At 34.5% G+C, this 24,000-nt stretch overlaps 1 protein-coding gene across 3 annotated transcripts in view; it reads right to left on the bottom strand.

Moving 5' to 3' along the window:
- Positions 1 to 24,000, bottom strand: part of gpc6a (glypican 6a) — a 210,728-nt gene that overhangs the window by 86,935 nt on the left and 99,793 nt on the right. For all 3 annotated transcript variants that reach the window (XM_056258661.1, XM_056258662.1, XM_056258663.1), the window contains exon 3: positions 13,966 to 14,357. In XM_056258661.1, coding sequence (XP_056114636.1) covers positions 13,966 to 14,357 — 392 coding nt within the window. The remainder of the gene's footprint in view (positions 1 to 13,965; positions 14,358 to 24,000) is intronic.

Below are 24,000 nucleotides of genomic sequence, written 5' to 3'. Positions count from 1 at the left end.
ATATAGTGAAGAACTCCTGCTGGAGGGACTTTGCAGAGCTTTTTCGTGCCTCAAAACAGCAACATTACACACTAAAGAAAGATGAACATGGAAAAAAAAGCATATTAGGTCCTATTTAACATTTCAAATCATTAGCATATCATGTTAAAGGCACTGAATAGAAATGTAAACAATAATTGTGCTCTCTGGTACCAATCTAATTTAAGTACTTCCTTTAATAGTCCTGACATTTGATGCAATATTTGATTATTTGATTCAATTAAAAGATTCAAATCAGAGATAAAATTCAAAAGACTGAATTAAAAAAAAAAAATTCTAAAGATTCAAAATGATTAATGATTCAATACGAAGATTAGATTCATAATATTCAAAGATTTAAAAAAAAAAATGAAGACAACTAAAAAGGATCAAATCAATGACTCGGTTCAAAAAATAAAATGAAAGATTCAATTTAAAGATTCAGAATGCTCAGATTTATCACAATAATGCACATTATCCAACGGCTCTGACGGAGCGTTTGATAATGCCTAAGATCCGGTTTGAGGGACATTGAAAGACCCGGTTCTGTTTGAAATCATACGACATCTTCTGAGCCTCTCAACAGAATGATAACTGGTTACCGATTCACCTACAAAGTTAAAAATGTCCTCATCTTATGGTCACACTTCATATGCCTTCATATTATTTGAAGATATTTCAGTTTTTCTACTTTCTTTGTAATTCTTTGTGAAATTTACTAGAAATTTCTGAGTGAAATTGAAATCAATCCAATTGCATCATTCTCTGGTGTAATATAAACTGTAGCGCATAACCCTTAAAGAAGAATATGCTCAAATCCTTTTTTTTTCCCCTTAAAAGGGATTCGAATCATAAGTGCACAATGATATCATTATATCAGCATGCTGTTGATGCGAAGAAAAGCACGAGCAAAGTGCCTCCTCAATCTTTCTAAGGAAACGCCTTCAGGATAAATCTGAAACGGGGAGTCCTGCTTATAAAAACCCATAAAGGACAATAATATACTGTGCTGCATGTACTGGGAGAAGATAAAATGGCTTTGAGCAACTGCACAGAAATCCTGTTGGGTACATTGTGTTCCATTTTAAGCCTGGCACATTTGATTTCTCATTCCGCGCTGAACCACATAGCCAGGGTAAACCGACCCATGGGAAATCTTGCTGAACAAATCCTGAGACTCGTCAGCCGCATCTGGGAATGAAAATATATGACCAATGGTTTTAGGAAGGCACAGAATTAACCTTGAAGGGTGTTAAGAGATGCGACACAACGCGACGAGCTTAGAGCTGCTCTAATGTGACGCGCGCGTTTGGCACGACAAAAAGAACATTCCTGTCAGCAGAAGGATCTAATCCGCAGTTATTATGACAGTATGCCCAATCCAATCTGGCACGAGCCTCCAGAATCAAGAATCAAACCCAACACACACACACACACGAGTGAAACTTCGCACGGAGCAGCTTGCGAGTGTAGGCTTGGATGTGAAATAATCAGATCACTGAAGGTGCAGCACCTCCTTCTGTTCCTCTCTTTCGTTTCAAATGTCAGAGAGGGGTTGAGAAGGTGCAAGAAGTGACAGAAGTAGTTAATAAGAAGCAGAAGCTAACAGGAAGATCACGACTTCAACTAAAGGACTTCTGGGGTCTTATGTGTGACTTCGGTACACTGTGAAACAAGGTTTTTCTTACTCGTTAATAAAACAAAGATGAGTATGTTTTACAAGAAAATACGGCCAGTTCGCACTATAACTTTAAAGATATCTCTACGATAACTATATTCGTGTCCACACCAGCGGACGATATCCTGACATTGATTGGCTGTCAATGTTTTTATCATTCATCAGCTGGGGAAAAAAAAAACATTCTGAAAGTGATTCCAACATATCGTTCCTCTATGTTGTTATCGTTATAGTTGAATCTAATATTCTTTTATATTAGGAATGATTTTTAGAACTATATCTTCATAGTTATAGTTATCGTCATTGGTGTGAACAGGCCTCAACATTTTACAATGAGGTTTCATTTGTTAACATTAGTCAGTCCCTCCAGTTTCTTCGCGATCCTGCGATCGCTGGATACAACGCAAAATCAACAAAATGTCGAATTTTTTTGCGATCCTGCATAATTCCAATTTAACCGCAAAATAATCACAAAATACCTCACAAAACATTAAATTATAATCAAAATATCTCTAGTTAAAGTTTCAATGCATTTTTACGTGGGTACAGATGTTGCGCACGCGTGATGTCTGTGAGCAGTCGGTCAGAAACATGGCGAAAGAAAATGCGTCTCTCCTGCCCTCTCACATAAGCGCCCAGGCTTTCATTGGGATACGGCAAACTTATTAACGCGTTTAACATGATTGAATGACATAACAAAAAGTATGATATGCTCGATGGTACTAAAAATAATTATTAAAAGCGCAGTATATCATGAAAGAAAACTAATTTCAGCCAGTCGAGTGACAGTCTGTCTCTGACTGTAAGCGTGTGTGTGTGTGTGTGTGTGTGTGTGACTGACTGACTGACTGCGTGTCACCGCCTAGTTAGAATATTGAATTCTCTTTATAGCGCTTGAACAAATACACATAGCTACAATTACTTCAAAATATTCATCTTGGCAAGTATTTACGTAAAACAATCAGTAATAACTGATTAGGAAGTTTGTCATTACTGTAGTAGGTCTTAAAGTGACAGTAACCTAATTTACTTGCTGTTGTCAGAGTTGTTCATGTTAATCAAAGAAACAACAATAGGCTACAGCACAATTTTAAAAAAAAGAATTTGATTAGACCAAATAAACAAGCTTTATGCATTTTGTTTGTGATTTGTGTCATGTATTGTGCATCTGACATAATACTATTATGGTAAATGTGATGTCCTAATTATAAAATATAAAAATCAAAATATAATTTCTGGAAACTACCACCACAAAATCAGTCATTTTGATCGCAAAAATCACACAAAAAAATCGTGAAATCCTGGAGGGACTGTTTAGTTAACATCAACTAACAATAAACAAAACTTCTACATGATTTATTAATCTTAGTCAATGGCGATTTCAACATTTATCAATACATTTTTCAAATCCAAAGTTATATGTGTTAATGCACTCACTGTAAACTCAAATAAGTTGGCAAAACTCAAAAGATTTGAGGTAATCAGTTACATACATTTTTTTAAGTTTAAGTAAGCAGAAATAGCAGATTTTTATTTGGTACTCATACATTTGAATTGCTCTTAACTTGAAATATTTGAGTAAGCTAATTCATACATTTAACTTATTATTATTAACTTTATACTCGCACTCTTGCAAACTATTCGAACTCAAAATGTCCAACTTAAAGATTTTAAAACAAAGATTGAAAGAGTTATAGCTTAGCGATGGTTACGTTGAAGTCATGCAACCGTGTGTAGGTCATTTACTGTATATTCTGCCTTTAGACTTTTCTTAATTCATAAATGTTGTGTTCATTTGTGAGGAATATCTTGATGAACAAATCAGAATCACAAAACGTATTTTCTGCAATGATCCAAAAGCCAATGGAAACGCGTAACTTATGGTGTGGCCTATAAACGTACACATTACAGCAGCTCTCTATGTCAGTAATCATTGCTGTTTATTCTTCACAAAAGAGTACAGAAATCTGCCGGCAAGACAAAAACTAGTGCACTGCCCTACTAATCCAAATAAAGCTCAATCTCTCTAAAGATCTACATTAGCACTCAAGCCAGCATCACATGCCCTTTCTTTCGGACACTAGGCATGTTCGGCCGGCATCATTAACACCGATGCACTGCCAGTGAACTAACACGGCTAGAGTCAACTCGCCATCTGTCAACTCGAAAAAGTGGGAAAAGAGGAAATGTGAATCCAGCATCCCCTGAATACGCATTCACATTTTTGCACAATACTAACTCATTTTAAAATACTAATACTTTTACATACGAATGGAAAAGCTAAGCATGAATAATCACAATTAATTTAATATAAATAAACTTTGCTTAAAGCAACATGTTATTGTCTGACCCAAACATGATGAGTAAGTATGCATTTATATTATAATAAGAGCTGGAGTGTGGTGGACTGTTAGCTTAACGTCTGAGTTGACCTCATTCATTCGAGTAAATATTAAACTCCCACAGCCCTACATAGGAAATGCGGTCTGGAAAATGAATGGTTGGATGGAAATATTTTAAACTAACATGACAACACATCTTTCACAAACTAACGTGAACTTTTCAAACCACCTTGCTTATGCCCAAGGCAACAGAAACATCCCACACAACAACATTCCTTCCTTACGCTTCTGCATGATCACACTTCTGAAACACGTATGTTTAATTCAGCACAATGTGTTTACACACTCAACAGGACCTTTCATACAAAACAATCTCTTTACAATCGCAATCGCTTCTGCTTGTCAGATGCTTTTCTTACGGCAACTCATTTGTGTCTAATTTGCATTTCTCTAAAGGCATTTTATGAGAAACATCACAGAGACGGTGGTCCTTAAATTAAACATGCTTAAAATCTCCATTAAGGTCTCCCGAGATCTGAAAGAGCAACCTTTCAGCAATAAAATTATCCTATGGAGCTGAACATTCATATTTTTACTGAAAAAAGGGCCAAAAACATAAAAATACATGTTTTGTATACGCTAACACAACATTACAATTTGCACATATTGCACATACATGTCTGTGCCATTAAACCATTAACCCTCTGGGGTTGTTCGTTTAACAGTCACACTTGGGGTGTTCGGGTCCAAATGGACCCAAAGGGCAGGATTAATTTTTTTTTTTTTTTTTAATCATACATTTTTTTTTTTTACTTGTTTTTTATAATTTTTTTTTTTTTTTTTTTTGGTGTTTTGAGACAATTTCAAAAATAAAAATGATTTATAATTAATATTAATGCAATAATTATGACACATTTTTTCCCCATTGAATATAATAGAATTTTTTAAAAGTTTTATTATTATTTTTTTTTTAAAGCTGTATTTCATTTTAGAGTCAAGCCTAGGCCTCATGAAAGCAATTTTTGAAATGAGATGGATGCCATCTGGTGGACAAACTGAGCATTTTAAAAATTCAAAACCCATGTAATCTGAATTTATTAGTGTGTATGTGTATAAAAGTGTGTTTGTGTGTGTGTGTGTGTTTTGCACTCTTGGTGTTTTATAGATTCACCCCTTCACTGTTGTGTGCTTTTTTTCTGGATCGTGGCTGATTTGTAGATTGTACGCACAAAAAAACTTGAATTTCCCATTCATTTCCTATGCGGGTCCATTTGGACCCGAAGGTCCAGAGTTTTACTATTTTTTTTACAACCACTTAGACTATTCAAATCCTGTCCCCAATTTTTTTGGGTGTTCATATACCAAGTACCAACAAAGTCACCAAATTTCGGACCATTCCGATAAAGCTATGATTTAAAAAAATATATATTTAAACGCTTCGGGTCCATTTGGGCCGAACAACCCCTGAGGGTTAAATATAAAGCTACACATATATATATACATATATATATTTAAGTCAAAATATTAATAAATAGGCTACTATAATAGCATATGCTTTATACTAAATTAACACTAACTAGCTTCACAAACTTGTTTCTCAGAGATATTGCCCTCAAACTTTTGCTCTGCAATATTAAAAAAATAAAAAATAACAGTAGTTGATCTGAAAGAGAAAACTGACAGTAAAGAAGACCATTTAAATAAACGAATGATCGCTACAGCACCTCTAGTGCCAACACTGAGAATGCAATGCTCTCTGTTCATATTTCAAAAAGCTTGCATTGCTTAAAAGCATTAGCATTTATATTACAGGCCTCAAAGCCTATTGCAAAAATGTCTCTTTCTGTCACCTCATCTCCAGTGCTACAGTTCCAGAATCTCACATGCAGGTTTGCCCTACAATTACCAATTCTCTCTAATTGAACGGCGTCTGAGGACAAGAGCCAGAGAGAGCTAGTGACAGTTTAACCCCCCAACCGAGACACTGGCTCCAAAACAATCAGCTCTGCTGCGGTTAGCACGCCTACACCGCAACACACACACACACACACACGTGAGCGAGGTAATAAAGACAAGAGCTCAGTCGCTGTATTTGTCATGCTCGACTGCGGCGGATCTCGCTCTACTGGCGCTTCATAGTGTTTAGATGCGCTGACAGATACTAACACTTCCTCGGCAACTTCCAAGGGCACAGATTTGACGTGGTTTCCCGATGGCTGGATGTCCATAAAGATTATACGACGCTGGTGCTAATCATGAGTTTGTGCCAATATTAAGGGTCATGAAATTCGGGTGACAGATTGAGTGCTTTTACAAGAATGTCAGATTGAAGTGCGTACGCAGTTTGTTCTTTCTCTCATTCAAATGATTCAATATGATGGAGTGCATTAGCACAAGACATTTACATATAATAATTTAAAAACGCACCCCAAATCATGATTTCATCCCTTGAGAGGATGAAAAACATGACCCACAACTGTCCCTAGGTCTATTAAAAAGTGACTTTATGAAAAATAAGGCCAAAGATGCTTAAATTATCCACGACAAGGCATAATAGACACGTGCACTTTAGACACGGTTAGACACATGTATCGACACACTATCTTCACATACAATAGGCTTTAATGAGACATTATTGAGAACAATTTTGATGGAAGTGACCACGGTTTTATTTTTATGCTCTTTTCAGCCAACAAATGGCCAATGCGCAATCACAAACAGCCACTTTTGCTGTAATATGGTGTGAGCCAACCAATTCTGCCCATAGAAAAGTTTCAAAAGGAAAAAGTGTTCAAACTGTTCAAATTGCCGTGGTAATATTTTGTTGGAAGGTAACTTGTACGCAAAATCCAAAATAAAAGGAATAGTCAGAGCTCAGTATATGCTAATGTCGAGTTGTTAGTGTAAATACCACACACACACGCACGCACGCACACACACACACACAAACACACTGACACACACACACTGAGTTGATAGTTTATATGGTGTTTCTTCTGGGTAATGTTTTAGATTTACACTGAAAGATGATTCCTGGTACATATTCATAAGTATTTTCTGTGGAATACTTGTATTTAACCCGGAATATTCGTTTTAATGCTCACTAAGAGCTAAATGCAAATAAAAATGCCTTTGGCGAGTAATTAAAATGGAGATAGTAACATTTAAACAGCATCATAGGAACAATAGTTTGACCCTCATTAACACCGGCAAATTGAATCAAAGAGATACAAACAGTCAGAGCAGTTCAGTGACTGCCAGCGACACGCTTTCATTTCATGAGAAACATTCAAATAAATAAAATAAAATAAATCAAATATTATAAATAAAATAAAATAAATGAAATAAAATAAAAAGAAATGAAATAATGAAATGAAATTGAAAAAAATAAAATATATTTTTTTAAATAAAGTAAAAATAAATAAAAATAATAATAATAAAAAAATAAAACAAAACAAAACAAAACAAAACAAAACAAAATAAAATAAAATAAAATAAAATAAAATAAAATAAAATAAAATAAAATAAAATAAAATAAAATAAAATAAAATAAAATAAAATAAAATTAAATTAAATTAAATTAAATGAAAAATAAATAAATCATTTAAAATAAAATTAAATAAAATACCCTTTTGTCCTGGCACGGCACTTTTCTCTCTGTAATGCCCTGCATAAGCTTTTTCAAACAACAACAACAAAAAAGTAACACTTTACAATAAGGTTTCATTTGTCAAAATTAGTAACCACATTAGTTAACATGAACTAACAATAAAGAATACTTGATCATTTATTGATCTTAGTTAGTTAATTTCAACATTTAATAATACAGCATGCATCTGTTAACGTAATTTAATTAACCGTGAACATAGTCAAACATAACATGAATTAATTTGCATTAACAAATATTAATAAATGGTGTAATAATTATATTATCCGGTGTTAGTTTATGTTATGCAATAACTAATGCGACCGTATTGTAAATAAATAAATACATATTTATTGCTCACATCTAAAAGATATGTGTGTGAATTGTGTGTTAACTGAACAGATTTGAAATGTTCTCACTTCAGATCTTTGTGCGAGTTTTGTAACGGGTTCGTTGCTTCACTTTATATCTGTGCACTTTCAAAGGCTCTTTCAGTGGAGGAAGGACACACGGCTGGCTGGATTTCCAAATGAAAAGTAAAAGAGAAAGACGGTCCCAGTGAGGCTGGTCCAGTGTCACTTATTGTACACTCAAAAGGCCCATCTTAACAGTCAGCTAGGACAGGCGGAAAAGTCACCCCGAGTGTCCTCGCCGAACCTGCTATCTGAAGGTGAAGGTGAAGGGCCGTGTTTTATCTTTTATCAGCACTACCCATCAGCTCATTGTGACTGCTTCAGACAGCTGCGGACGATTGCTTTTTTGATGAACCCCGACATACGGCCGCTGACTAAAAGGAAAATATCAGAGCCTCTGCGCCGGGGATCTGTCTCCTGATCTCCGGCGGTCCCCTTCACTCCCAGGCCAGCTCTTCAGGCTCAGACCAGAGTGTCATACGGTGTTAGGTTTGCAGCCCCGGGCCACCCGCCGCTGTCCGATGAAAGGTGCCGCACTTGACAGAGTCTGCACTTTAGCCACGTCTCAAATGTCAGGGGTCAACAGGGACACGGCAGTGCCAGGAACGCACCGACATAATGTCACAACACGGGCTCTGACAGGTCTGATGCTCAATTACCGGCCAACGCTAATGCACACAGCCGTACTAAATCAAGACACAGGGTTATTATAGGAAGCTAAAAAAAAATATAATTAAAAAAAATTATAATAAAATAATAATAATAAAACAAAATAACATAATAATAATAATAATAATAAAGATAACATAATAATTATAAAAATAATACAAAAATATGATTTTTTATAAAGAAAAATCGTTACTTGCACAAAATAATCATTAATTGAAAAAAATTAGGGCTGTCAAATGATTAATTCGTGATTAATCACATCCAAAATAAAAGTTTTTTTTTACATAATATATGTGGGTGCATTGTGTATAATTATTTTATATGTATAAATACACACACATGCTTGTATATATTTAAGAAATATTTTCATGTATATAGATTTATATATAATTTATATTATATATAAATATAAATATTTTATATATAAATTATATTTTTTTCTTAAATATACATGCATGTGTGTGTATTTATATATATACAAAATAATTATACACAGTGCACCCACATATATTATGTAAAAAAAAACTTTTATTTTGGATGTGATTAATCTTGATTAATCATTTGACAGCCCTAAAAAAAATATGATTTTTTTATTTCTTTATTAAACTTAAAAAAAAAAAAAAAAAAAACACTAACGATGACAAAACACAACAAGTACTAAAAATGTAACTAAAATTAAATTGAAAAAGGAAAATGTAAAACTAAAAATATTGTGTGTGTGTATATATATATATATATATATATATATATATCATGGGATAATAAAATATATTTTTCAAAACTTACTTTTTATTTCAAAACTTAAACTGAAATAAAACATAATAAAAACTATAATAGGAGGCTACCTCAATGAAACTAAAATAACACTGTGAACGAGGAGCACAACTAAAGCATAAACCACTCCATAGTATAACAAAGAGATTGCTCTTTTTGCAGAATGTGGCATCCTTGTAACCAATGTGGCGAGCTCGGCTCTCTAAAGAAAGGGTATGTGCACTTGAAAATCGGTGGCGTTCCCATGGGAGAGCATCAATGAGACCTTAACAGACGTCTGTTCAGCAGACAGACAGACTACTGATCCTATTGAACTAGGCAACTCTATCCTCCCAACTGTAAGAAAAGAGTTTCTTTTTTAACGAAACAGCCTGACAGAAGCATACGGAAAACTTGTAGAGTTCGCTTTAAGGTCAAGTTCCCTTTATTTTTAAATTCAGCTATGTGTTATAGCAACTCTTTCTAGACCAAATATAAATGGTGCTAACATGTTTATTTTGAACAGGAGGACATTAGGATCAAGATTTATGTCTGTAAAAAAAATTCTAGGCTGCCTTTGAACTTAAAGGGATACTCCACCCAAAAATGAAAATTCTGTCATCATTTACTCACCCTCAAGTTGTTGCAAACCTGTATGAGTTTCTTTCTTCTGCTGAACACAAAGCAAGATATTTTGAAGAACGATTGGAACTTTGGCACCATTGACTTCCATAGTATTTTTTTTTTCTACTATGGAAGTCAATGGTGCCAAACAACTGTTTGGTTCCAATCGTTCTTCAAAATATCTTCCTTTGTGTTCAGCAGAAGAAAGAAACTCATACAGGTTTGCAACAACTTTCAAAATTACATTTTTGGGTGGAGTATCCCTTTAAAACCTCAATATGCTGGTTGAAAAAAATATGTTTTTTATTTATTTACCTTCGTTCTGACCACTGACGATACTAAAAGCCAGAAACATACTCTATATGCAAGTACACAATATAGACGCCAATGCTTAAACATCTAATTGGAAGCATGCATACTTTGTACATAGGCCTTCAAGGTTCACTTTAAAGGCCTTTAAAGTTTCCTTCAAACATTGTGTCATACAGTGAGCTAAAACTTTTTTTTTCCACTTCATTATTCTTCCTTTTAGTAACTATATACAGTTGTAGTTCACACACTGAAACTCTAAATACTCTAATGCTGTTTTGAAGCAATTTAAATAATGTTATCCTCATATCTCAAAAAAAAAAAAAAATCTGTTAAATCTTCTTTTGCCCCTTTCAGCGTTCCCAGTATACATGAAGCATGCATTCTCCAAATGGTTCTCATAATCTAACACAGCGGATTTTCAGTGCTTAATTCAGAGAAAACATACCAGCGACGAAGCCTCGGATTGCAATTAATCCCAAATGTGTAATCGGAGCGGTTTATTCCTGAGCACAGATGCTCCAACTATTATATTATATTATATTATATTATATTATATTATATTATATTATATTATATTATATTATATTATATTATATTATATTATATTATATAACAATTAAACATTATTATATTATATATAAATATTAAACATAATATTATATTATTCAAACATATAAAAATAAATACATTTTCATAGATATTACTATTATAATCTGTTAATGATTTATTGATCTCCTTTACATTGCAATTTTAAAAATCCAATTATAAAACTAAAGATGTATTTAATCAAACTTTTAGTGATCTGAAAAGCAGGAGCATCAAGTTCTTTCAATAAGTAGCAAAGCAGAAATATCTTGTTTTTCACAGCAACAAAATGTCAAAGTGACGAGAGCATCAGGCTGGGTATATGAGTGTGCTTGTGCATGTAAACAACATGCTGGTGTATTTCTCTTCAGGTCTCCTTCATCAGGTCCGTGACATCACTGCCCCACACAGGTCCATGAAAACAGCCCTGTCCATTAGCACACAGCACACAGTGCATCACAACACAGCCATTAGTGCTGTCTATCTGATGTACAGCCCAGCGAGAGACTTCTCTTCTTCTGCCATCGCTTATACGTACATCACAAACCTCACTGCTGCAAACAACATTTCATTTACTTAAGAAGCTTTTTTGGATTTACAGTATGTTCTTTGTAGCTAAATAAATAAATAAATAAAGATTAGTGTATAATGGTTTTACTGCTGAAAAGTGGAGCTCTTCTGGATTCTTTCTGAAGCACCATTAGATGGATTTCAAAATTACTACAGAACAAGAAAAACATTCACCATTGGGCATTTTCCATGAAAATTATACAAAATAGTGCTTAAAAATCTATTTTTTTTAATCTCTTCTTCTTTCTGTTTATCTAGAACCACAATTTCCGACAGATCTAAATATTAAAAAACCCTGCTTTTGTAATTCAATAATTAATCAATATCAATTAAGATTAAAATGAATAAACAAGATTTGAGTGAGTGGTGCCATAAAGCGAGTGTTGCTATGTGGTTGCTAGGGCGTTAAGTTTAATCACTTAGAAAAGTATCAGCATCTGTATCAGCATCTGTCCATCAGCAACTTAACTTTAGCTATAATACATTTTGTTAAAACTATTTGGAGAGTCCAACAGAGTAATTATAGACTGTTTGTTTCAAGTATGTCAAGTCTGGTCCCAGTAAGCAGCGTTGAAGCGTTCCTCAATAACACTTCTCCTAATGACAATTGTACTTCATTACCAAAAAAATCTATATTTGAGGCTCTTTCTACTGATCTCGATTGGCCAGAACAGACAATACAGCCTGATTGGCTAAGAATAATCCAGCTCATGCTTTCAATCATACTCATGTGAACTCTGTCAAAGTGACAAAAGCACAGATTCAAAAACATTTATGTGGACCTGATTCCCTTTTTGCCCATTATACCAAATTCTACTGAGTTCTACTAACCAGTTTTAAAGTAGCTGATCGTTTCAGATATATGGCCAATACACAGACTTTCACAAACAATTCACATTGCCCAACCCTCAACCTATGAACTACACCAGATGTGATGAGCTCTCTGACATCACAGAGGGCAGTATAATGCATAAAACAACAGCCAGTTTCTTATTACCTTTGGCATCACAGATGACACAAACACAAAAGCAGCTTAACTATTATCTAAGCAAAAGCACTCTGAGCAGACCAGGCCTGGCTGTCTCACATTCTCTGGGCTTTTTCAGTATGGAAATCTGTCAATAATTCTTATAATCATCCAGTAAGCCATTAAACAGCATCAGCATCCAGCGGAAAATGTGTTTGAGACGAGCTATCAAAGAGGGATCTAGAGATGGCCACACGCTTTTATCTTCCCTTCAGAAAGTGTCCATCGCTCCGCAGGGCATCTCGGCTCATGGCTGAAGTCATAACCTGTGCAGTGTGAGCTGTCACATCAAAGCTCACACACGGCGTCTGTGCTGTACGGTGCATTAGCACAGATGGAGACATGATACCTAGTGGCCTTTAGAAAAATACACATAAATGGCTTTTAAATATGAACATGCTTGTGGTTTACGTTTTGCTTGACCCAAAAATCTCTAACTAACTAACTAACTAACTAACTAACTAACTAACTAACTAACTAACTAACTAACTAACTAACTAACTAACTAACTAACTAACTAACTAACTAACTAACTAACTAACTAACTAACTAACTAACTAACTAGCTAGCTAGCTAGCTAGCTAACTAACTAACTAACTAACTAACTAACTAACTAACTAACTAACTAACTAACTAACTAACTAACTAACTAACTAACTAACTAGCTAACCTATATATATATATATATATATATATACACTGTACATATATAAATACAAATTATTTATGAAATAATTCATGAAAAATAAAATAATATGAAGTAATATGATAATAATATAATATAAAGCCAATTAATATATATAATAATTTTGTATAAATATATATATATATATATATATATATATATATATATATATATATATATATATATATATATATATATATATATATATATATACATTTATTCAAAATTATTATATATTACTTTTATATTATTTTATATTAATTTATGTAAATATTTCATAAATTATTTGATACATAATTTTGAATATATATATATATATATATATATATATTTATACAAAATTATTATATCCCTCTTTGATATATATATATATATATATATATTTTAAAAGTACTAATATAATATAATATAATATAATATAATATAATATAATATAATATAATATAATATAATATAATATAATATAATATAATATAATATAATATAATATAATATAATATAACAGCTAAACATAACTCTGTGGTTCACTGGTGTTTTCTCCAGGTCTATTTCATGGACAGGCGCTGGAGGCCACTGACCCGTCTAGACGTCCAGTGAAAGCTGAGTAAGACCAGGAAGACTTGTGTAAAAATAGATGCCTTACCTTCGCCACTCTGTTGGCCACTTCCCGACCCACCATGAGTCCTTGAACGAACGAGCGAGCCGCGATAAAGGCCTTGGTGACCTGGGCCTTGAGCTTGCGCGGAACATCTCCAAAGGGTTTTAACTGGTCGGTGTATTTGCTGATACACTCCAGATAGTCGTCAGTGAAGGTGTACTGAGAGTTCAGCAGCTGAAACATGCGCTCCAGAAGTCTCGACCAGAAGTCATTCAGAACTTCCTCAAGGTTCACGTTTCCCCCGGTGTAGTAGCGCTTGAGCTCGGAGAACAGGTCCTCGAACATCTCAGAGTTGTGTGTGTACAGTTTGCCGTATGTGCGCACAAACATGTCGTTCAGCGACTTTTCCGAGTTGTCCAGCAACTCCAGAAAGAATTCTGAAACAGAGAGAAAAATACATCAAAATTCATTTAGATATTGTGGTACAAATATATTTATATAACTCACATAGGATGGATATATTACATGTTATAAAAGTACTATCATTAAATATTTAAGTATTATAATTAGGGCTGTCAAACGATTAATCACGATTAATCGCATCCAAAATAAAAGTTTGTGTTTACATAATATATGTGTGTGTATACTGTGTATAATTATTTTGTATATAAATGCACACATGTATATATTTAAGAAAAATATGTTATTTATATATAAAATGTTTATATTTATATAAAATATACATTATATATAGACTACATTCAGTCTATATACAGTATATACATGCAAATATTTCTTAAATACACATGCATGTGTGGGTATTTGTGTATTAAAAATAATTATACACAGTACACACACATATCTTATGTAAACACAAACTTTTATTTTGGATGCGATTAATCGCGATTAATCGTTTGACAGTCCTAATTATGATTGAATATTATTATCATTATTATATTGTTCGTTTAATAATTTACCACATTTTATGTGTACAAAAATATCTTCTGAACATCCTTGCACACTCCATGTTTCAAATACAAAACAAAAAGTATTTATAATGAAAGAGTGTCACAGTTCTGTTTTGTTTGGACGCTGTTTTCATCTTATTTTCGTTTTCATGGACTTTTAGTTTGTTTTTTCTATAGTCACATGTTCCCCTTTGTCTGTTTTCCCACCATCACATGTTATGATCACTGATTATCATCACACTGTGTGTTGTTCATTTCCTTGTTTGTATCAGTGCATAAGTTCCTCCATTCCCTGTGTTCAGTGTTCGGTATTGTTTCGCGTCGTTTGGATTGTTATTTGCCAGCCTATTCTGAGATCTTTAATAAATACTGTTTTATTTCCTAATCATCTTCATCTTCTTTGGATCAGCATTACAAAGAGATATTATTATTATTATTAATTAACTATTATTATTTATATTATTAATATATTTTATGTTTATTTTATAAAATTGTATTAAATATTTTATTATAATAATAATAATTGATAATAATAATCATATTAATTATAATAATTATCATTATTATTATTATTATATATAAAAATAAAACAAAACAAATGTATATTTACATTATTTAATTATTAATTCACTTATTAAACGTTTATTTAATTACTATTATTATTGATTAATTAATTGTTAATAAAGGACTTAACACATTTTTAGTGTAAAGATACAAATTCTTCTCAGTCCATGTTTCAAATTACAAAACAAAAAGCAGGCTTGAGAAGGTGTTACGCCCGTGGGACTCTCCCAAGACCATTTTCTCACCTTGCTCTCAAATGGAGTGGATATCAAATTATGTGATGCAGACATCAGCTTCTGAAATACTGCCAGTCGGCCATATGGTCCTCAAATTAACGTCTTGCTTTAAACTTATCAGCCGCGGGCAAAGATTTATGGAAGTCACCGCCGCTAGCGTCTGCTCTTTCAACACTACTGCAGTTCAAGCCTTCGTGACCCAGGGGGTGCTGATTATTTTTAACAGACTCTTGCTGATTGTTTGTCCTCAAACGGTGGACATTTGGATTCTGAGAATGATTTTACTGTGACTTGTCTTCTTTCTTCTTCCAAGAAAATCTCGAAATACTCACATTAAAGGAATAGTTCAATAACAATCATCTATAAAACCCGATTGACTTGCTTTCTTCTCTGAAATATTGTAAGGCATCCTTGCTGAACAAAAGTATCTTTTATCCTTCTTTCTTAAGTAAAAAAAACAAAAAAAACATTAATTTTAAGTGAACCGTCTCTTTAAATGAGACATCTAAGCAATAGTTCCCAGGTATGTATTTCGTAGGAAGCTCTCTTTTTTAGTTTCAAAGTGAAAACTCTGCCATTTGTAAAGGCTAATTAGTTGTATCCTTGGGTCATCTGTTTATATAATCAAATGTTTCATTAAGTAGATTGATCTAGACGCTGCTTATATTGGCCCTTTTGAAAAACACCCGACAAAATAATAGTAATTACCTTCTCATCACGCTGATGGAGGCTGCTGATGATGTAAAACAACATATTCATTACTCAGTGCCGGAAAAGCCGCTTTACCCTTCAGATAATTACAATGGAGTAAATCATGCAAATACACAATCTTCACCCTTCAGCCCTCACAGCGCTGTCTATCGCTCCAGCACAAACACGACTGTAACCTCCACCCGACACCAGCCGCTCTTTCATTAGTGTTTAGGAGAGAGCGAAGACCGCGTGTCAGATGTTTCTCCTGGAACGAGTCAATAGTTGTCATTCAGGAGGAGTATAGAGCTATAAATGAATAATGATAGCAGTTTTGATCAGATCATATTGATATTGACTTTTGATTGTAGACCTTGGGATCATCTAAGCCTTGAGACATTGAGATCTGCACTGGGTCATTTTTACATCTGAGAAACAGAAACTTCTTCTCCATTTACCTTTATGCATTTGGCGGATACTTGCTTCCAAGTTTAACCATTATGTTATTCAGTATTTAATTTGTATTCATTTAATCTCATTGTCATATGAGAAACAACTGAAACAATCGAAAGCTAATAAAAATAGTACGTTTTCCATACAATAAGTTGCATAATTTTCAAGTATTATTTACAAGCAGATTTCAATTAATATTCAGATTTACGCTACCGTTCAAAAGTTTGAGGTTTGAAAGATTTTCAATGTTTTTGAAAGAGTCTCTAATGCGGCATTATTTTAATCAAAAATTGTATTACAATTTAAAATGACAGGTTTCCATGTGAACGTTTTAAAATGCAATTTATTTATGTGATCAAAGCTGATCTTCAGTGTCACATAATCCTTCATAAATCATGCTGATTTGCTGCTCAAGAAATATTTCTGATTATTATCAATGTTGAAAATACTTTTGTGGAAACGCCATTTTTTTTTTCAAGATTCTTTGATGAATAGAAAGTACAAAAGAAAACGTTTGTGACATTATAAATGTCTTTTCTCTCACTTGTCTCTCACTTATTAAAGGTGCCATGACATGAGAAATCAAATTTGCCTTGATCTTTTGACATATAAAAGGGTCTTTGTACCATTAAAACAACCTTCAAGTTTAAGAGCTTAAAACGTCCCTTTCGTTATAAACAGCATTTATTTAATCAAGCTCCAAAAAACAGCTCGTTTTGATATTGCGGGATCTGTGATGTCAATCGGACGAACACATTTGCATGTGACCGCCTCCACAGCAAGAATCAACCAATAGTAATACATCATTGCAACATAGGCCCCGCCCACTGGCATTCAGTCGCCAAAAATGAAGCAGTCAAGTGTATCGGATCTGACAGCAGCTGAATCACAAATCGTCAGTAAATGATTTCATGTTGCTTTGTCTGTAGATGACGGTTTTATGGATAATGTTTTCAAAACACTTGAAAGTACGAGCACACCTCTCCTCCACAAGACCCCTGATTTGCACAATCCTTCATGTCTGGATCACAAACGGAAGATCTAATTACACTCTTCCATTGTTGTGGACGTCCTCGAATGCGTCCAAACGCTTGTTTAATCAGTGTTAAATCGTGAGGAACACAGTGACACGAGAGATTTGGACAGATGGCTTTCTCACATTTAAAGATAAAAACCACTACCTGTTTGTGTTTTCCAAATGCAAAGAAAAGAGGGCATCTGAGGACCAGCTCGTATCAGCGTGCATCTGCTTCTTTCTGGAAACTTGCCATTTGGACTAATTGCTCGGCCTCCGCTGTTTCCTCTTTATGAAAACGCATCTCTTGTATCTTATCAGAGTCACGCTAGAGCGGACATATTCATCTTCAATTGGCTTTTTAAGAGCTCATTAGAGATAAGCAATGAGAGAGATATTAAACAGACCTGAAGGGTCGTACGCGCCCACATACACACACACAGGTAAAAGATGGATGTACACACAGCACCCTGTACCGTCATGATTACTTCTATAATTCAATGGAATACTGGGAACAATTAAATATTGAGTAAAGAAATTGTGATTTAGAAACCCAACAACTGGGTGCATTGCGTTGTTGGAAACACTTTCGTACACGTTCAACCTAGTATGCATATAAAATCTGAATACTTTGCACAGCCTGCATAAATAGTAAGAGTAGTATGTATGCTATTGAGATCACAGACAGCATCTATGCATAGCCTACATCACATACAAAGACAAAGAAATCATGTAAGTATACACTGTTCTCATTACAACAGCGAGTCCCCAGTTTCTCACTCTACTTTCACTGCAGTCGACTGACTGACCCATGATTACCCCTTCATTTATTTAAGTAATAATAGGCCCCAAGCGTTTCTGTGTGCCGCAGATGCTCCTTTATTCTTATAAAAAGGGAGTCAAGGACGAGTCCGAGATGGAGTCACAGTTAAAAGTAATTGTTCTAAGAGACACACGGTCACCATGTTCGTAATGTACCTGACGGCACGTTCCTGAAGGACTGCTGCTGTAATTCTAAACATTTATGCTAGAGATGCATGATTAATGGTTAAAAGATCACGATCTTATAGCTAAATGATAACGATTGGTCAATGTTTATTAAAGCTTTGTCAAGTATGATCACAGCGAACATTCAGAGAGCCGTTGTCATGTATAGGTATGAAACAGCTTCTCAAACAGTCTTTTCAACATCACAGAATCAATATTAATATTATCATACACTCACCTAAAGGATTATTAGGAACACCAGGGAAAGGACCCCCTTTCGCCTTCAGAACTGCCTTAATTCTACGTGGCATTGATTCAACAAGGTGCTGAAAGCATTCTTTAGAAATGTTGGCCCATATTGATAGGATAGCATCTTGCAGTTGATGGAGATTTGTGGGATGCACATCCAGGGCACGAAGCTCCCGTTCCACCACATCCCAAAGATGCTCTATTGGGTTGAGATCTGGTGACTGTGGGGGCCATTTTAGTTCAGTGAACTCATTGTCATGTTCAAGAAACCAATTTGAAATGATTCGAACTTTGTGACATGGTGCATTATCCTGCTGGACGTAGCCATCAGAGGATGGGTACATGGTGGCCATAAAGGGATGGACATGGTCAGAAACAATGCTCAGGTAGGCCGTGGCATTTAAACGATGCCCAATTGGCACTAAGGGGCCTAAAGTGTGCCAAGAAAACATCCCCCTCACCATTACACCACCACCACCAGCCTGCACAGTGGTAACAAGGCATGATGGATCCATGTTCTCATTCTGTTTACGCCAAATTCTGACTCTACCATCTGAATGTCTCAACAGAAATCGAGACTCATCAGACCAGGCAACATTTTTCCAGTCTTCAACTGTCCAATTTTGGTGAGCTCTTGCAAATTGTAGCCTCTTTTTCCTATTTATAGTGGAGATGAGTGGTACCCGGTGGGGTCTTCTGCTGTTTTAGCCCATCCGCCTCAAGGTTGTGCGTGTTGTGGCTTCACAAATGCTTTGCTGCATACCTCGGTTGTAACGAGTGGTTATTTCAGTCAAAGTTGCTCTTCTATCAGCTTGAATCAGTCGGCCCATTCTCCTCTGACCTCTAGCATCAACAAGGCATTTTCGCCCACAGGACTGCCGCATACTGGATGTTTTTCCCTTTTCACACCATTCTTTGTAAACCCTAGAAATGGTTGTGCGTGAAAATCCCAGTAACTGAGCAGATTGTGAAATACTCAGACCGGCCCGTCTGGCACCAACAACCATGCCACGCTCAAAATTGCTTAAATCACCTTTCTTTCCCATTCTGACATTCAGTTTGGAGTTCAGGAGATTGTCTTGACCAGGACCACACCCCTAAATGCATTGAAGCAACTGCCATGTGATTGGTTGATTAGATAATTGCATTAATGAGAAATTGAACAGGTGTTCCTAATAATCCTTTAGGTGAGTGAGTAGCAATATTAGCACAGAAGTAGTTGGGATGAAAGTTTTTAGTTCGTATATAAACACTGATGTCTGTGGTATTGATCAAAATAGAGCAAATCACCCTTTGAAAGTATCTTGATGCTTCAAATAAAGTTTGTATTACACCAGTAGGTGGCGACTAGTGACTTATTTTATTTTAAATGTTTTAAATTATTTGTCATTGAATCATTTGTTCAAGAGATTCGTTCAAAAACACTGACTTCTTTATGAGTGAGTCATTGAATCATTAAGTCAAACAAAAAAATATTAGTTAGACTGAAGCAATTAACATTTTGTACGAACCTCTGGTAAATTAAATGCTATTTTGTTTAGTTGTCTGCTCCGAATCGTGAAGCTACATGCAGTTTTGTGTTGATGGGGCTGCAAGTTCATTACACTCTTAGAACAGAAGGTTCAATGGGGTTCTATATAGAACTCTAGGGTTCTTGACTCAATTTTAAAGAACCCTTCATGCCAAAAACAAGGAGAAATGTCTTAAATGATTGCGTACTTTCATGTTTAATGGTTATACTACATTTTTTTTCTAGTGATTACGAGCTGTTTAATTCATAAAACTTAATTAATTAAACAAAATTAATTCATTAAAACTAAATCCATAAAATGATCCCATGACGGGAACCCAAAAATGTTCTATATATGAAGCACCTGACAGAATCTCTAGGGTTGCATATAGAATCGTTTCTTTTATCTATGACAATTTTCTTTGCAAAACTTAGGCTTCCTCTGTTCAGCTCGAAAATGATGTAGTGACATTATTATTAAAATATGTCCCATCATTCAGCAGGTTTTTATTTATTCAGCTAGCCACTCCCTGTACAGGAATGAAAAGCAGTGGATATTTTAATGCATTTTACTCAAATGACCTACATCTTTAAGGGGAAAATAATGAATGACGGTAGAAGGCTGAATTATGCATCAGCTTCTACATTCAGATTTACTTTATGTTCTGTGTAATATAACCATTCCCGGTCTGCCAGTCTTTTTATCTCTCCTGGCAATGAACACTTCTGTTGCATGAAAAATGCAGACGAAACGAATGACTGAATTATGAAAATGCTCTCAGCTGAAACAAAAACTCACAGGCACCCAGTCAAAGCACACAACGGCCATGCTAAAACTTTTATGAGGTCTGTTTGCAGCCTCGATGATCTAATCCATTCAACTACATGTTGGTTGCAGCATTAACAACCCTGATGTCACCTCCAACACCTCCAGATGATCAAGGTTTAGGTATCAAGCCATGCCACCGCGTTATTACAGAGAAAATCACACTGCGATCCATTCAGAGACACATGTGGAGCACAAAGGCTTTCCCTGCTGCACAAAAGATGATGTTAAAATGGATACGCTACTGCTAACTTTGCAGGTGTCAGAAACACGTCTCCTACAGCTGCGATTGAGAAGAATAAATAACGCAGGTGGACGACTATCAACAGAGACGATCATTTACAGTGTTTCACACACCGGTCTCATGTTTTTTCACCTCCAACGCTGCTCGCAAAATCAAATATTATTGCAATGTTATTTGTTTATGAGACATTTGATGTCCCAGACGTTCAAAAACCTGCAGCATTGGCTTTTTTTATTTTATTTGAGACCCACATCATCGACTTAAAGATCTCTTCAGTGTCTCAACTGTTTCTCCAAGTTAGAAACGAGATTCAATTGAGAGTAAATGGAGACTTTTGATTAAGAAAAAGACCAGTATTGTGAAAAGTATATTGCTAAAAAAAACAAGTGTAAAATATTACATTATATTATAAATACATATATATTTTATTAATTTATAATATAATATAATATCTGACGTTCAAAAACCTGCAATTTTTTTTTAGTTGAAATCCGAGCTGAATGAAATGCAGCCCTACCTCCAGTTAAACAGGCCACCAAACTCCATTGGCTTCCCACCCTGGGTTCACTGAATTATGTCAGAAAAGAGTCATTTCGGTCCATAAAGGCTATTTCTCAGCTGTTTAAGCACCACGGAGTTGTGTGAAGCGTCTACGCGGGTCACATTAACTGTGAGGAAAGGCTGAAGCCGCAGACGTAGGTAAGCTGAGCATAATTAATTGAGCCTCACACAGGCTAATTGAGAGTGGGGAAAATAATTTGAAAGGCCATTACCTTCATGTCACATGCAATCACATCAGCTCTCTGTTGTTTAAGCTTTGTGAGCATTATAATCTGACGGTTGAAATGCCGCGATAACTAAAACCTGGTGAAATGATTATTAGCAGCAATTATTAGCATGCAATATTCTGAATGGAAATAATAAGACAAAATAATGCTTACTTTAGCCATGATGGATGACTGGTCACCCGAAAACCTTGCATTTTAATGCTGGTATACTCCCAACAAACTTCCTTAGACAATCATAGTTATACTAGCAAAAAACAAGTTCTAACCAATATAAAACAGCCTATATTACCATTGATAATGCATACTAGTCTTACACACAAAATAAAGTGGCGGTACTATGGCTCAGTGAGGGTATCTGATGGTAATACCATGGTACTTTGATATAGAATGTTTCATTGCCTATTCATACAATCCCCTAAGAAAGATTTAATATTTTTTTTGTTTTGTTTTTCTGATTTTAAGAAATGCCCTGTCAGTGCCATGGTATCATCATGGTATTATCTAAAAAAAAAAAAAAAAAAAAAAAAAAATATATATATATATATATATATATATATATATATATATATGAAGAGTTTGGTTCCAAAACGCAATAAATCCATTTAGATTAATTTGAGTAAAAATGTGTTTTCTTTACCAAGAAAGTGGAAAGATGAAAACCACTATTTTCTGTTTCAAACTTTCACATAGCATTTGTAGGTCATAATTTAAATCCAGGTTTTGATTTTCAAAGATTTATTATAAAAACGGATTATTTTTTTCACCAAAATGCAATAAATCCATTTAAAAACAAAGTTTTCAAAATGCAATTAATCCATTGAATCAATACAAAAGTTTTTTTTTTCATATTGAAACTGTTGAAAATACACAACAACGTAAGTTTATTAGTATAATATTTTTATTAAGAACTGTAAAGAAGATTGAAAACATTTTTCCTCCTCCCGAGTGCCTCATCTTCTTAATCTCCTCACGTAAATGATTCGATTTCGATGCCTTACGTTTCTTACCCACCGCAGAAACAACCACAGGTTCATTAATGCCGTCAAAATTATAATTTTTTTGTTTGTTTGTTGATCGAAAAGTACAAAATAGATAAGAAAAACATTCTGCAGAGAAGGGAGACTGGCGTTTGTCGCGGTTTGGAAAGAAAGGGAGAAAACATGACAGAATAACACGGCGGATATTGCATTTTACTTAAAATTATACATTGACTTTTCAATACCAACCAGATTCAATACTGATTTTTGCAGTAACAATTTTTTTTTAAATGGCGTGTATCGCGTTTTGGAACCAAACTCTTCATATATATATATATATATATATATATATATATACTGTATATGTATGTATGTATTATAGTTGATGCATATACGTATTTAACACAATTAAAGGTGCTCTAAGCGATGTCACGCGTTTTTTAGGCAAAAAAATTTTTTGTCACATACAGCAAACATCTCCTCACTAACCGCTGGCTGCCTGTCCCCTGAATACACTGTAAAGAAACGCGATCTCTGTAGACAGCCCAGGCTCCACAAACAGCAACAAAAACA

The sequence above is a fragment of the Rhinichthys klamathensis genome, unplaced genomic scaffold (assembly GCF_029890125.1).
Source record: "Rhinichthys klamathensis goyatoka isolate OS25496 unplaced genomic scaffold, OSU_Roscu_1.1 h1tg000157l_1, whole genome shotgun sequence".
Lineage (NCBI taxonomy): Eukaryota > Metazoa > Chordata > Actinopteri > Cypriniformes > Leuciscidae > Rhinichthys > Rhinichthys klamathensis.
Note: the sequence above shows the minus strand (reverse complement) of the source record. Positions and strands in the feature narration are given on the sequence as shown.